The 17,329-nt window shown below is 41.8% G+C and overlaps 1 protein-coding gene across 1 annotated transcript in view; it reads left to right on the top strand.

Annotated features, from left to right (window-relative positions):
- pdgfc (platelet derived growth factor c) overlaps positions 1-17,329 on the top strand; it is an 87,362-nt gene that overhangs the window by 59,814 nt on the left and 10,219 nt on the right. The window contains exon 3 of the mRNA XM_021584116.2: positions 6,666-6,843. Coding sequence (XP_021439791.2) covers positions 6,666-6,843 — 178 coding nt within the window. The remainder of the gene's footprint in view (positions 1-6,665; positions 6,844-17,329) is intronic.

Genomic DNA, 17,329 nt, shown 5'->3' with positions numbered 1-17,329 from the left:
AGTTATATTTTGTTTGTCTTTAGTCCTTTCTCTACTGCTGATGTCCATCCAGTTTGATTTCTATTTGTAACTGTGCTATTTAACCTTTCTGAACCTATATATATTTTACTGACCCCGTATGCTTTACATTTGTTAACTTGTTGTTATTAGTCCCACCCTTCAGCTCCATTCAACCCCTCCCATGTATCTCTTAACACCATCCATTTTGGATTTCTATTTGCCATGTATTTTTCAACTGTGCTGTGTCATGACGTTGGCCTGTGGGTAAGGATTATGAACCCCCATAAATACCTTTCTCCCTTGCCTCTCTCTTGACTCTACAGAGGGACTCTTGAATAGCCTTTGTTAAACATAGAGAGCCTGGGAACATCAAACAAGTGGAGGGAAAGGAACCACATTTCGGTAATAGAACCAGTTGAAAATATGCGTTGGTACTGAATATGATGTCAGTTCGGTTGTCATCTGAGACATTATGACTGATGACAGGATGACCAAAGCTTTATCTGGGAAAGTCTACACATTATATTTATCAGATTCACATGGAATTGTTGTGCAATTCAAATGTTTAAATATAAAATTATTTGTGAAAAGATTGAATGTAATTTTAGCTTCCAAATGAGATGTTTTCATAAGGGTTTTCGTAAGGTTAGGGCTCTGCTCAATCAGTGGCCCACCCATGTGAAGAGACATGGGTTATAAACTATGAAACACACCCTTCTCCCTCCACTATATAAGCCCTTGACAAAAGTGTAACCTCCTGTTCCGAGCACAATAGGACGACGGTCCATACGTTGAAAAGGACTAACATGTCAACTACAGAACTAAGCCAACCTCAGCGTGAGCTTTGGTTGCGAATGGTATGAACTTTAAACTCCTATTCACTACAGAAGTGATACCTCCTAGCCGTTGAGTTAGCAGCGGCCGCTGGAAACGTGGGCTAGGAGAGAGTATCCCATCTACCACACAACGACAACATTACAACGTATCCCGTTCACCACCAGAGACACCGTTCAAAGGATTATGTTGGGCAACAAGGCCTTCCATCTACCACCAACCTATTGAAGCACAGCTCAGAGTAAATATTTATTGCATTTTCCTTTTCCAAATGGGCGGTAATTTAGAATGCATTAGATTTTGTATTTACGATAGAGTAGCTGCCTACAGCCCGATAGAGACATAGCTTCTCCCTTTGTTCCTCAAGTCTTTTCGCACTTTCACTCAAACCCAACCCCAGTTCTTTGTGTAACCAGCTGTCATATCTGTTCCATGCGCTAGGGATGTTTTCCTTTATGATATAATTTGTAATCAATATATGATTCATTCTGTGTATATGTAATTCTGTGTGATTAGTTAGGTATTTAGTAAATAAATAATTCAACCCAATTTTGTATTGCGGATTCAACTTGTTAGCCAGGGTTCGTGAAGATAACCAAGAATTTACAACTTTCAGATGAGACTGAAATAAGGTGACGATTAATATTGACTGCGATTGATATAAAATATTACTAGTTCTTTAACCTCTCTAGTGTACGTGGGACGCTAGCGTCCCATCTGGCCAACATCCAGTGAGATTACAGAGCGCCATGTTCAAATACAGAAATGCTCATTATAAAAATTCAGAAAACATAACATATTTTACATAGGTTTAAAGATTCACTTCTAGTTAAACCAACCACAGTGTCATATTTATAAAATGCTATTCGGCGAAAGTATACCTAGCCCAGAACATAGCCCAGTTGACAAATTATTACAAACAGTAACCAGCCAAGCAGAAGCGTTACAAAGCTCAGAAATAGAGAGAAAATTAATCCCTTACCTTTGATGATCTTCATATGGTGGCAATCAGAAGACATTCATTTACTCAATAAATGTTCCTTTTGTTTGATGAAGTGTCTTTATATCCAAAAACCTCTGTTTTGTTAGCGCATTTTCTTCAGTAATCCACAGGCTCAAACGCAGTTAAAACGGACAAAAAAATCTAAATTGTATCCGTAAAGTTCATAGAAACATGTCAAACGATGTTCATATTCAACCCTCGGGTTGTTTTTTAGCCTAAATGATCTATAATATTTCTACCGGACAATAACGTCATCAATATAAAAGGTAAACAAAAAATGCACATGCGCATGAAAAAGCTCTGCGACACGGTAGGGTCCACTCGTTCAGACTGGTCTTACTCCCTCAAGCCTGAAATGATTTCTAAAGACTGTTGACATCTAGTGGAAGGCATAGGAACTGCAAATCGAGTCCTAAGTCAATGGATACTGTAATGGCATTGAATAGAAAACTACAAAACCCCCCAAAAAACTACTTCCTGAATGGATTTTTCTCAGGTTTTTGCCTTCTAAATCAGTTCTGTTATACTCACATACACTATTTTAACAGTTTTGGAAACTTTAGAGTGTTTTTAATCCAAATCTACCAGTTATATGCATATCATATCTTCTGGGCCAGAGTAGCAGGCCGTTTAATTTGTGCATGCTTTTCATCCAAAACTCTGAATGCTGACACCTACCCTAGAAGTGTTAAGTTTATTCGGAAGATAACTGCTCTATAAATATTCTTCCATGGTGCCCTGACTTTCTAGTTAATTATATTTACATGATTAGCTCAATCGGGTAATATTAATTACAGAGAAAGTATTTTACAGAATAGCATGTCATATCACTTAATCCGGCATAGCCAAAGACACGACAGCTGTGATGCTTTACAAAAGTACTGAACCTTTCTATTCTCTTAGCTTCTACATATTGAGAATATAAGATTTTTTTTTTGCTAAAATAATTATATTATTGATTGATTGACTATGACTTTTCAGATCAGCCACTATTGCTATCTGCAGCGTTAGTTCTAGGTGAATGTTGCTGCTACCGAAAATAGCTTCTGGACATCAGAACTGCGATTACTCACCTCAGACTAGACAGTTTTTCTTCAATGAGTCGGTACGAGAGGGATATACTAGACACCTGACCAGTCCCAGATCCCTGTCATTCGCTGGAGAAGGACACCGAGATTTTCCATCCTGCTAATGTTAAATCGCTGGAAAATTAATGGGAAGAACTGAACGCACATACAGTGCCTTGCGAAAGTATTCGGCCCCCTTGAACTTTGCGACCTTTTGCCACATTTCAGGCTTCAAACATGAAGATATAAAACTGTATTTTTTTGTGAAGAATCAACAAGTGGGACATAATCATGAAGTGGAACGACATTTATTGGATATTTCAAACTTTTTTAACAAATCAAAAACTGAAAAATTGGGCGTGCAAAATTATTCAGCCCCCTTAAGTTAATACTTTGTAGCGCCACCTTTTGCTGCGATTACAGCTGTAAGTCGCTTGGGGTATGTCTCTATCAGTTTTGCACATCGAGAGACTGACATTTTTTCCCATTCCTCCTTGCAAAACAGCTCGAGCTCAGTGAGGTTGGATGGAGAGCATTTGTGAACAGCAGTTTTCAGTTCTTTCCACAGATTCTCGATTGGATTCAGGTCTGGACTTTGACTTGGCCATTCTAACACCTGGATATGTTTATTATTGAACCATTCCATTGTAGATTTTGCTTTATGTTTTGGATCATTGTTTTGTTGGAAGACAAATCTCCGTCTCAGGTCTTTTGCAGACTCCATCAGGTTTTCTTCCAGAATGGTCCTGTATTTGGCTCCATCCATCTTCCCATCAATTTTAATCATCTTCCCTGTCCCTGCTGAAGAAAAGCAAAACCAAACCATGATGCTGCCACCACCATGTTTGACAGTGGGTATGATGTGTTCAGGGTGATGAGCTGTGTTGCTTTTACGCCAAACATAACATTTTGCATTGTTGCCAAAAAGTTCAATTTTGGTTTCATCTGACCAGAGCACCTTCTTCCACATGTTTGGTATGTCTCCCAGGTGGCTTGTGGCAAACTTTAAACAACACTTTTTATGGATATCTTTAAGAAATGGCTTTCTTCTTGCCACTCTTCCATAAAGGCCAGATTTGTGCAATATACGACTGATTGTTGTCCTATGGACAGAGTCTCCCACCTCAGCTGTAGATCTCTGCAGTTCATCCAGAGTGATCATGGGCCTCTTGGCTGCATCTCTGATCAGTCTTCTCCTTGTATGAGCTGAAAGTTTAGAGGGACGGCCAGGTCTTGGTAGATTTGCAGTGGTCTGATACTCCTTCCATTTCAATATTATTGCTTGCACAGTGCTCATTGGGATGTTAAAAGCTTGGGAAATCTTTTTGTATCCAAATCCGGCTTTAAACTTCTTCACAACAGTATCTCGGACCTGCCTGGTGTGTTCCTTGTTCTTCATGATGCTCTCTGCGCTTTTAATGGACCTCTGAGACTATCACAGTGCAGGTGCATTTATACAGAGACTTGATTACACACAGGTGGATTGTATTTATCATCATTAGTCATTTAGGTCAACATTGGATCATTCAGAGATCCTCACTGAACTTCTGGAGAGAGTTTGCTGCACTGAAAGTAAAGGGGCTGAATACTTTTGCACACCCAATTTGTCAGTTTTTGATTTGTTAAAAAACTTTGAAATATCCAATAAATGTCGTTCCACTTCATGATTGTGTCCCACTTGTTGTTGATTCTTCACAAAAAAATACAGTTTTATATCTTTATGTTTGAAGCCTGAAATGTGGCAAAAGGTCGCAAAGTTCAAGGGGGCCGAATACTTTCGCAAGGCACTGTATATCCTACCAACGGGACATTAATTACTGTAATATCTTATGTTTCACCGAGTTGCTGAACGACAACATTAAGAAAATACAGCTGGCGGGTTGTACACTATCGACAGGATAGAACAGAAACATCTGGTAAGACACGGGGCGGGGGCCTATGCATATATGTAAACAACAGCTGGTGCACGATATCTAAGAAAGTCTCAAGGTTTTTCTCGCCTGAGGTACAGTCTCTCAGCTGTTAAGCTGTAGACCACACTATCAACCTAGAGTTTTTATCTGTTTTTTTTGTAGCTGTCTACCTACCACCACAGACTGATGCTGGCACTCAATGAGCTGTATTCCACCATAAGCAAACAGGAAAACACTCATCCAGAGGTGGCGCTCCTAGTGGCCGTGGATTTTAATGCAGGGAGTTTTACATCATTTCTATCAGCATGTTAAATGTGCAACCAGAGGGAGAAAAAAATTCTAGACCACCTTTACTCCACACACAGAGATGCGTACAAAGCTCTCCCTCGCCCTCCATTTGGCAAATGTTTACAAGCAAAAATGAAAGCGGGAAGCACCAGTGTCTGTTTTGCTAGCACAGACAAGAATATGTTCCGGGATTCTTCCGATGGCTTTGAGGAGTACACCACATCAGTCACTGGCTTTATCAATAAGTGCATCGAGGACGTCGTCCCTACAGTGACTGTACGTCCATACCCCAACCAGAAGCAATGGATTACAGGCAACATTCGCACTGAGCTAAAGGGCAGAGCTGCCGCTTTCAAGGAGCGAGACTCTAAGCACAGCCGAGAGCTGCCCAGTGACACTAGACACACATACTCATTCAAGGGTTTACTTTTATTTTTTTAAACTATTTTCTATATTGTAGAATAATTATCAAGACAAACTATGAAATAACACATATGGAAAGATTTTGATTCTTCATAGCCACCCTTTGTCTTGATGACAGCTTTGCACACTCTTGGCATTCTCTCACCCAGCTTCACCTGGAATTATTTTCCAACAGTCTTGAAGGAGTTCCCACATATGCTGAGCACATGTTGGCTACTATTCCTTCACTCTGCAGTCCATCTCATCCCAAACCATCTCACTTGGGTTGAGGTCGGCTGATTGTTAAAGCCAGGTCATCTGATGTAGCACTCCATCACTCTCATTCTTGGTCAAATAGCCATTACACAGCCTGGAGGTGTTGGGTCATTGTGCTGTTGAAGAAAAAATTGATAATCCCACTAAATGCAAACCAGATGGGATGGCGTACCGCTGCAGAATGCGGTGGTAGCCATGCTGGTTAAGTGTGCCTGGAATTGTGCCTTCTCTTTCATGCTTCACGGCGGGAACCACGCATGCAGAGAGCATCCGTTCACCTACTCTGCATCTCACAAAGACACAGCGGTTAGTGCTGTCATTTCTCTTTGCTTATTTGAGCTGTTCTTGGCATAATATGGACTTGGTCTTTTACCAAATAGGGCTATCGTCTGTATATCACCCGTACCTTGTCACAACACAACTGATTGGCTCAAACGCAATCGGAAGGAAAGAAATTCCACAAATTCACTTTTAACCTGTTAATTGAAATGCATTCTACCTCATGAAGCTGGTTGAGAGAATGCCAAGCGTGTGCAAAGCTGTCATCAATGCAAAGAGTGGCTACTTTGAAGGTTTTAAAATAAAAACATATTTGGATGTGTTAAACACTTCTTTGAATACTACACTCCATATGTGTTATTTCATAGTTTTGATGCCGTCGCTATTATTCTACAATGTAGAAAGAAGAACCCTTTTAATGATTAGGTGTGTCTAAACATTTGATTGGTACTATATATGCATTAAGTGCTTGCTTTCATTACATGGCCACTTTGTCTCATCTCCAATGTGAATTCATGGGACTACACACATTGAGCCAAAGCTCTCCTTTTTCTTTCTCTCTCTGTCTCTCTCGTTCTTTCTTTCTCTTTGGCCTTTTTCCAGGTATGATTTTGTGGAGCTCGAGGAGCCGTCCGAGGACACCATCCTGGGCCGCTGGTGCGGGTCCCAGGTACCCGCCAGCCACATGTCCAAAGGCGGTCAGATCCGGGTGAGATTCAGATCTGATGAGTACTTCCCCTCCGAGCCTGGCTTCAGCATTCGCTACTCCCTGCTCCCCATGGTAAGCCATAAGTCATCTTTCCTCTGAGCACATAAACGGCACACGCTCCCTCACATAATAACCTATTATGTAACGGCCACTGCTATTCTGTATGTGTAAACCTCTCTCGACGTGTTTGTTTTGTCCTGCGTTCATAGCTAAGTGCTGTTGTGATCGTGACCTGGATTGCTGTTTGAGGCACCTGTGTGATTGTCTCGCTCTGGCACTGCTGTCGATCCAATCAGACAAGGTTTCAAAAAGAGGTGGATGGTGGTGGAGTGTTAATGGTGTTGGGTGAGATTGAGATTGAGCTCGGCCCTAGATGGCGTCTAGACTCTCAGACACAGCATGGCCCGCTGACCCTGTTTGGATTCAATCCATGTCTTATTCCTCTCCTCCGACTGGATATAAAAGATGGATTAAAGAGCTGTAAGAGTGGCTCTTTTTCGCTGATTCTTCCGTCCTTTCTTTCTCGGTTCAGTCAGGCTCCATTGGCAGGAGGTGTGGCAGTAATCCCAATTTAGTTCATGAAAGATCACAACTTTGGATCACACCGCTGTCACTGTCTGTTTACATCCCATGCCTCGCATCTTATTAGTCTCTCCTCTTTCTCTTTTTTTACTCTCTCCCCCCTTTTCCCCATCCTCCCCCCTCCCCTCACTCTTTCTCTCATTTTTCTCTATGTCCTCATCCCAGACCACATATACATATATAGAGCCCCCTTCATACCCACACCTTTCACTTGCAAATGCCCAGAGATACACTGAAGTGAAGGCTGCTGTTTTAACCTGTCATGTTGCAGTTGTGTGCGCCTCACTCTTAGCAAACAGCTCTTCCCTTCATTAATCCGCAATGGCTTGCGGCGCAGTGAAATAGTTTCTGTTCCTGACAAGCACTAATGGCAAAAGGAGGTCAGCGACGGTGCTATTTTTTTGTCTGTTTGACCTTTTTTATTTTTGTCAGCGGAACAGGCAGGATTTGGTTTATAATTACCACATTCTTTCAATTAGTTTTATTGACTCTGTTCCCTTTGGTAGATGAGCTGACAGTTCTTGAAAGACAGCGACCCGGCTCTACTTAAATCACTGGTTTCTGACACCGCCCCAGTTAGAGAGGAATAAAGCAGCCTAGAGTTAACACACACAGGAACTTTATTCACACGCAGGAGAAGATGAACATGGGGATGGTTTGTAAAGGTATATGGCAATGGACATGGGGATGGTTTGTAAAGGTATATGGCAATGTACATGGGAATGAAAAGTGGGAAAACTAGTAGAATGGTTCTGTAAGGGACAGAAACGGGTAATGAATTCACACAAGCCGAATGAATACACCAAGGCACAAACGCACAGATACAGAATATAGCAGTATTACATGTAAAAGGACTGTATGGATTGCATATGCCACCTGCAGAGTATTACAACACACAATAAATTCTCCAAATAGAAGTAAATAACAATTAAAAACACGAAACAAATGTCACACAATTCACTTTGGGCATGCGCACCAGCCCACAAGTCCAGCGATACTATATGAGTAGGCAAGTGGAGGATGCTGAGGGGAGGATGGCTCATAATAATGTCTGGAACGACGTGAATGGAATGGCAGCAAACACATGGAAACCATGTGTTTGATGTATTTGATACCATTCCACCGATTTTTAGCTGTCACCATCCTCCTGTGGAGCGAGTCCCGTTGTTAATGGGCAGAGACAAATATGTTGCTCTCTGCCACTACCTGAGGGAGACTGCAAGTATTGTGTGTCCTGCAGAGTCAAGAGGATGGGCAGATGTCCAGCCCCCTAAAAAAGCAGATATTGTATATCCCGGTCACTACAAAGATACAGGCGTCCTTCCTAACTCAGTTGCTGGAGAGGAAGGAAACCACTCAGAGATTTCACCATGAGCCCAGTGATGACTTTAAAATAGTTCGTTTTTAAATTACTTTGATAGGAGAAAACTGAGGATGGATCAACAGCATTGTAGTTACAAACCAGCTTCACCTGGAATGCTTTTCCTAAAGTCTTAAAGGAGTTCCCACATATGCTGAGGACTTGTTGGCTGCTTTTACTTCACTCTGCAGTCCAACTCATCCTAAACCATCTCAATTGGGTTGAGGTTGGGTGATTGTGGAGGCCAGGTCATCTGATGCAGCAATCCATTACTCTCCTTCTTCGTCAACTAGCCCTTACACTGTGTGTTGGGCCATTGTCCCATTGAAAAACAAATCATAGTCCCACTAAGCGCAAACCAGATGAGATGGCATATCGCTGAAGAATGCTGTGGTAGCCATGCTGGTTAAGTGTGCCTGGAATTCTTAATAAATCAAAAACAGTGTCACCAGCAAAGCACCCCCATACCATCACACCACCACCTCCGTGCTTCACGGTGGGAACCACACATGCGGAGAACATCCTTCACCTACTCTGCGTCTCACATAGACATGGCGATTGGAACCAAAAATCACACATTTGAACTCATCAGATCAAAGGACAGATTTCCACCGGTCTAATGTCCATTGCTCATGCTTCTTGGCCCAAGAAAGTCTCTTCCTCTTATTGGTGTCCTTTTTAGTAGTGGTTTATTTGCATGAATTCAACCATGAATGCCTGATTCACATCTCCTCTGAACAGTTGATGTTGAGATGTGTCTGTTACTTACTGCCATTTATTTGGGCTGCAATTTCTGAGGCTGGTAACTCTAATGAACTTATCCTCTGCAGTAGAGGTAACTCTGGGTCTTCCTTTCTTGTGGCGGTCCTCATGAGAGCCAGTTTCATCATAGTGCTTGATGGGTTTTGCAACTGCACTTGAAGAAACTTTCAAAGTTCTTGAAATATTCCGGATTGACTGACATTCATTTCTTAAAGTAATGATGGACTGTAATTTCTCTTTGTTTATTTGAGCTGCTCTTGCCATAATATGGTGGCTCAAGAAGGTGTCTTTTATACAGGTAACGAGCTGAGATTAGGAGCACACTCTTAAAAGGAGTGCTCCTAATCTCAGTTTGTTACCTGTGTAAAAGACACCTGGGAGCCAGAAATCTTTATGATTGAGAGGGGGTCAAATACTTACTTCCCTCATTAAAATGCAAATAAATGTCAATTTTTTTTTACATGTGTTTTTCTGGATTTTTGTTGTTGTTATTCTGTCTCTCACTGTTCAAATAAACCTACCATTAAAATGATTGACTGATCATTTCTTTGTCAGTGGGCAAATGTACAAAATCACCAGGGGATCAAATACTTTTTTCTCTCACTGTACATATCCCAACCAGAAGCCTTGGATTACAGTCAACATCCACACCGAGTTAAAGGCTTGAGCTGCCGCTTTCATGGAGCGGGACACTAATCCGGACGCTTATGAGAAATTCCTCTATGCCCTCAGACAAACTATCAAACAGGCAGAGCGTCAATATAGGACTAAGATTGAATCCTACTACACCGGCTCAGACGCTTGTCAGATTTGGCAGGGCTTGCAAGCTATTATGGACTACAAAGGGAAACCCAGCTGCGAGCTGCCCAGTGACGCGAGCCTACCAGATGAGCTAAATGCCTTTTATGCTCACTTCGAGGCAAGCAACACTGAAGCATGCATGAGAGCACCAGCTGTTCCGGACGACGGTGTGATCACACTCTTGGTAGCCGATGTGAGCAAGACCTTTAAACAGGTCAACTTTCACAAGGCCGCAGGACCAGACGGATTACCAGGGTGTGTACTGGACCAACTGGCAAGTGTCTTCACTGACATTTTCAACCTCTCCCTGACCGAGTCTGTAGTACCTACTTGTTTCAAGCAGAGCAACATAGTCCCTGTGCCCAATGATGCGAAGGTAACCTGCCTAAATTGGGCTACCCCGGGGCTGCAGGGTAGCCTAGTGGTTAGAGCGTTGGACTAGTAACCGAAATGTTGCAAGTTCAAATCCCTGAGCTGACAAAGTAAATCTGTCGTTCTGCCCCTGAACAGGCAGTTAACCCACTGTTACTAGGCTTTATTGAAAATAAGAATCTGTTCTTAACTGACATGCCTAGTTAAATAAAGGTAAAAAAATATATAATTTTTTTTTTAAATGACTACCGCCCGTAACACTCTTGTCGGTAGCCATAAAGGCTGGTCATGGCTTACATCAACACCTTCATCCCGGAAACCATAGACCCACTCCAATTCACGTACCGCCCCAACAGATCCACAGATGACACAATCTCAATTGCACTCTACACTGCCCTTTCCCACCTGGACAAAAGGAACACCTATGTGAGAATGCTGTTCATTGACTACAGGTCAGCGTTCAGCACCATAGTGCCCACAAAGCTCATCACTAAGCTAAGGTCCCTGGGACTAAACACCTCCCTCTTCAACTTCCTGACGGACCGCCCCCAGGTGGTGAGGGTAGGTAACAACACATCTGCAATGCTGATCCTCAACACCGGGGCCCCTCATGGGTGTGTGCTTAGTCCCCTCCTGTACTCCTTGTTCACCCACGACTGCGTAGCCATGCATGACTCAAACTTCATCATTAAGTTTTCTGACGACACAACAGCCTGATTACCGACAACGATGAGCCTATAGGGAGGTGGTCAGAGACTTGGCCATGTGGTGCCAGGGAAACAACCTATCCCTCAATGTGAGCAAGACAAAGGAGATGATAGTGGACTACAAGGAAAGGAGGGCCGACAGGCTCCCATAAACAGACTGGGCTGAAGTAGAGTGGGTCAAGAGTTTCAAGTTCCTTGGTGTCCACATCACCAACAAACTATCATGGTCCAAACACACGAAAACAGTCGTGAAGAGGGCACAACACCTTTTCCCCCTCAGGAGACTGAAAAGATTTGGCATGAGTCCCCAGATCCTTAAAAAGATCTACAGCTGCACCATCGAGCTGCACCATCACCGCTTGGTATGAGGGTAAGGCGCTACAGAGGGTAGTGCGTTCGGCCCAATACATCACTGGAGCCAAGCTTCCTGCCATCCAGGACCTGTATACTAGGCGGTGTCAGAGGAAGGCCAGTCACCCAAGTCGTAGACTGTTATATTTGCTACCGCATGGCAAGCGGTACCGGAACACCAAGTCTAGGTCCAAAATGCTCCTTAACAGCTTCTACCCCCAAGACAAATGGCCACCCAGACTATTCACTTTACCCCTACCTACATGTACAAATTACCTCGACTAACCTATACATCCGCACATTGACTCGGTACCCCCTGTATATAGTCTCATTATTGTTACGTTTTATTAGATGTTTTATGTTTATTTAGTAAATATTTTCTTAACCGACAACGCAGTTCAAGAAATGGAGTTAAGTGCTTGTAAGTAAGCATTTCACGGTAAGGTCTAAGGCCTGTTGTATTCGGCGCTTGTGGCAAATAAAATTTGATATGATTCACCTGTTCAGTCTGTCATGGAAAGAGCAGGTTTTCCTAATGTTTTGTACAGTCAGTGTATATAATCATCACTCATACAATGCAAGATAGACCATAGGCATTGTCTGAAAGACCAGATGGGACTTGATATTTGTTCGGTTCTTCTCCTTTATCTCTAAGTCAAATATCATGGGACAGATAGTTATAAAGCAGATTTACGGAGAATAAGGATCTCACAGATTTGAAGGTTTTGGTACCCTTTTACAGAATAATTTACGCAATGACTTCTGTCAATCCATAGAGAATAGTTATCCCAAAACCTTCAAATCTGGCCCACCAACATCAACTTTCATTGCTTAGAATCCCATCCAAGCACCACAGAAGTTCTAAGATGGGGAATTAATCTATTTTATTTATGGATGTGAAAGTCATGAGGGTAGAGAAGATGACAGCTTACAGTACTTCTACTCTAGTATGTTTTTATTCACAAATCCCAGATAATTTTAACGATCTCAGATCTGAACCCTAAACCGCTAGGTAAACTTTTCTGTATTCTGCATCAATCCTAATCAGAGCGAAAATTAGTAAATACTAATTATCTTATCAAATATTATCTTACACATTATACAACACTATGCTTTAGGCACTCCAAACCTCTAAATCCATAACCTAGTAAGAAACCAGTTTGCTGTAGGATTTGTGCCTCCTTAAACATTGGTTCCCAAAAGCAAGGTCTACAATTTGTACATTTGTTTTTCCTCTGTGGTATTTACAGTTGTATATTTTTCTTGTAGAACTGTTCTGTTCTAGGGAAGGAGGTGTGTTTTGGCTTCGTCTCCGGCATAGGGTGCACATCAAAAGAGTTGTGGCTGGATTATGAGGTGCTATTTATAATGTCCATTGTAGAACCTACAATTCTGCTGCCTGCTGTCTTCTCCATGGTACTGAAGCATTTTAGGGGCGTTGTCATTTTGTTTCTTTCCCAATTGACATTTCCTTTTAGAGTCTGTGGTAGTACCGTACATCATAAGCTATAGAAACAGGAGATTCTGTCTGTGTAATGAAGTCATGTGGATAGGATATAAATCTTTCTCATGCATCCACTACCTGACAGAAAAATGTATATTCGCGACGGAATCATTGATCTTCATGAATGTTTAGGATTCTCAGGTGATTGCTTGGGACTTGACTTCTTTACACTACTCTAACCACGCTTCCATCCACACTTTGTGTAATATCATGCCATATAAAAAAAAATCACAAAATGTGATGCAGAATGGATGTTTCTGGTACAATTTTCTAAATGCAGACCGATCATTTGAGCATTCGGTATGGTGTCTTTTTGTGTCTAAAATTTAATATGTGAGAAATGGCATATCAGTCATGCGACTCGTTGGGATGGCATGCAGTTTATTAGGCCGGAGATTAAATAAATGATGAACTTCACAGGGTGGTGCAAGGTGATCCGCTCGAGGCTCCTTTCCAATAAATATTGAGGATCTTATTCTGGTGACATGATGATCGATGCTTGCAACAGTTTTTCTGACCGCAATCGGTAGAGTGGAAAATGCAATGGAAACACATTGAACATTTAGATTTTTATTCGACATGTGAAAACTTGTGTGCTACGTCATCGCGCATTGACTTTTACCCGCAACAAGTCAGTTTGGTGGAAACACCACTGGTAGGAAAATTCACATTTTCTTTATGCAGATTTATTGAATATTTGCATGAAAATCTGTCACCAATTGGATGGAAACCTATAGTGGGATTGAATCAATTATATTTAGTTTTTCCCAAATGTAGTTTTTTTCTCCATTATGTTTTTCCAGGTTTCTGTTTCTTTTCAGGTTTTCTCTGTCAGTCACACCATATCAGGAGACTACTTTTCAGGTCTGGAAAAAGTCTAATGCATTTTGTGGTATGGTTACCTTTTAATTCAACTCTGCACCAGCCATAGACTGTTGTTTGGTTAGCGATATTTCTGTAGCGCTCATGTGATTAGAGTTTGCAAAACAAATGTCCACTGGATTGATGCAAATTGATGCAAAAACTACTTTGTTGTTAATACTAAATTGAGAAGGCTTTTTGGAAACGGTAGTGGTAGAAAAACGGACACACCAGACAGTGCCTTTGCCTCTTCAGAAAGTTGAAGGAAATTATTAATCACTGCTGCATTTGGTTCATGTCATGGCAAATTAGTGCATTTTCTCCTAAGTTCAATACATTTAGGTGATTTCCTACTAAGTTCAATACATTTTAGACTATTGTTGAATTCCATTTTAATGTCTGGATTCTGTGTTTCTGTCCTCGTTCTCCGCAGCGCAGATTTTATAGGGCCCTATGTACAGGTAACTGCCAAAATAATGGAAACACTTGAGTAAATGAGGGATACAAATGACATTGAAAGCAGGTCCTTCCACACATTTGTGGTTCCTGAGTTTATGAAGGATTTAACATCCCATCATGCTTAAGGTTATATACAAATGCTGGGCTTGGCCTCTATTTTGGCCATTTATTTTGGCACCCATAGGTTGATAATGCTGCCATCCAACGGGCAATGTGAAGCATTTGTCATGGCTGTCTCAGTCACCAGATATCAACCCAATTGAGATATCAACCCAACGCCTGAGACGGCATTTTCCACCACCATCAACAAAACAACAAATGATGGCATCTCTTGTGGAAGAACGGTGTCACATCCCTCCAATAAATTTCCAGACACTTTTTGTTACCAGTCTATTGAACATGCATGCATAATTACATACATTCCTAAATACTGCCTCTGTCCATCCATGCGTAAACGGATATTTGCGAGGATTAAGAGAGGAAGAACAAGGTGGCATGTCATTCATGTTTCGACTTGGGGCAGACAATTAATGGCCAGCAAGAGTGTTTACTGGTGGAAATCATGTGAGGAAAGGTTAGCTTTGGCCTCACTTCGGCCTGGCTTCTCGCTGAGCATTCCTCGGGCACTGGAAGGCCCCAATGAACAGCAGCACTCTGTTCCTCTGTGGTAAACCAACGCTACTGGAACCTCAGGTCATGGCGGCAGCACTTGTTTATATTTAAGCAAGCAATAATTCCTCTTTACCACTTCCAAGGAAAGGGGATATTCTTAGGAAGAGATTATTGTAATTCGTGGGAAGAGATTTTGGAAACGCTAAAAAGGTCCAGGCGAAGAGGTTGTTAAAACACAGCGTGGCTCGAGAAAAAATGTGTTTCTCTGAATGGGAGCGAAAAAGAAAATTCCATTGTCTCCCTAAATGTCAGCGTCAGGGTGACCCATTTTTCACACGATACCTCCAGTAAGTTGACCTTGGTTCTTTATGGAACTGAGGTCTATTGTGCCTTGACACTTATTGTGGAGAAACATAATACTATTTTAAATATAAAGTACTAGTCAAAAAGTTCTTTATTTTTCATATTTTCTACATTGTAGAGTAATAGTGAAAACATCAACCATGAAATAAAACATATGGAATCATATAGTAACCAAAAAAGTGTTAAACCAAATCCAAATATATTTTAGATTTGATTCTTCAAAGTAGCCACCCTTTGCCTTAATGACAACTTTGCACACTCTTGGCATTCTCTCAACCAGCTTCATGAGGTAGTCACCTGGAATGCATTTGAATTAACAGATGTGCCTGGTTAAAAGTACATTTGTTGAATATCTTTCCTTCTTAATGCGTTTGAGCCAATCAGTTGTGTTGTTACAAGGTAGGGGTGGTATACAGAAGATGGCCCTCTTTGGTAAAAGACCAAGTCCATATTATGGCAAGAGCAGCTCAAATACGCTTAGAGAAATGACAGCCATTATTTTCTGAGCCATTATTTGACCATGCTGGTCATTTATGAACATCTTGGCCATGTTCTGTTATAATCTCCACCCGGCACCGCCAGAAGAGGACTGGCCACCCCTCATAGGTTCCTCTAGGTTTCCTTCTAAGTTTTGGCCTTTCTAGGGAGTTTTTCCTAGCCACCGTGCTTCTACACCTTCATTGCTTGCTGTTTGGGGTTTTAGGCTGGGTTTCTGTACAGCACTTTGATATATCAGCTGTTGTAAGAAGGACTATATAAATTGATTTGATTTGACAGTCCATCATTACTTTAAGACATGAAGGTCAGTCAATGCAGACTTTTTCATGAACTTTGAAAGTTTCTTCAAGTGCAGTCACAAAAACCATCAAGCGCTATGATGAAATTGGCTCTCATGAGGACCGCCACAGGAAAGGAAGACCCAGAGCTATCTCTGCTGCAAAGGATACGTTTGTTAGAGTTCACTGCACCTCAGATTGCAGCCCAAATAAATGGTTAAGTGTTGAAGTAAGACACATCTCAACAGCAACTGTTCAAAGCAGACTGTGAATCAGTTCTTCATGGTTGAATTGCTGCAAAGAAACCACTACTAAAGGACACCAATAAGAAGAGATTTGCTTGGGCCAAGAAACACGAGCAATTTGCATTAGACCGGTGGAAATCTGTCCTTTGGTCTGATGAGTCTAGATTTGAGATTTTTGGTCCAACCGGCGTTGGTGGAGAACGGATGAGTAGGTGAACGGATGACTTCTGGTTGTGTGGTTCCCACCTTGAAGCATGTAGGAGGAGGTGTGATGGTGTGGGGGTGCTTTGCTTTGTCCTTAAGCCATTTTGCCACAACTTTCGAATTACGTTTAGGGTCATTATCCATTTGGAAGACCCATTTGAGACCAAGCTTTAACTTCTTGACTTATGTCTTGAGATGTTGCCTCAATATATCCACAGAATTTTCCTTTCTCATGATGCCATGAAGTACACCAGTCCCTCCTGCAGCAAAGCACCCCCACAACATGATGCTGCCACCCCCGTGCTTCACGGTTGGGATGGTGTTCTTCGGCTTGCAAACCTGTTTTCCTCCAAACATTATGATGATCAATATGGCCAAACAGTTCTATTTTTGTTTCATCAGACCAGAGGATCTTTGTCCCCATGTGCAGTTGCAAACCGTAGTATGTCTGTTTTGAAGCAGTGGCTTCTTTTTTGCTGAGCGGCCTTTCAGGTATTGTTGATATAGGGCTCGTTTTACTGTGGATATAGATACTTTTGTACCTGTTTCCTCCAGCATCTTCATAAGGTCCTTTGCTGTTGTTCTCAGACTGATTTGCA

This window comes from Oncorhynchus mykiss, chromosome 31 (assembly GCF_013265735.2).
Source record: "Oncorhynchus mykiss isolate Arlee chromosome 31, USDA_OmykA_1.1, whole genome shotgun sequence".
In the NCBI taxonomy this organism is placed as follows: Eukaryota; Metazoa; Chordata; class Actinopteri; order Salmoniformes; family Salmonidae; genus Oncorhynchus; species Oncorhynchus mykiss.
This window is presented reverse-complemented; position numbering and strand designations above follow the sequence as displayed.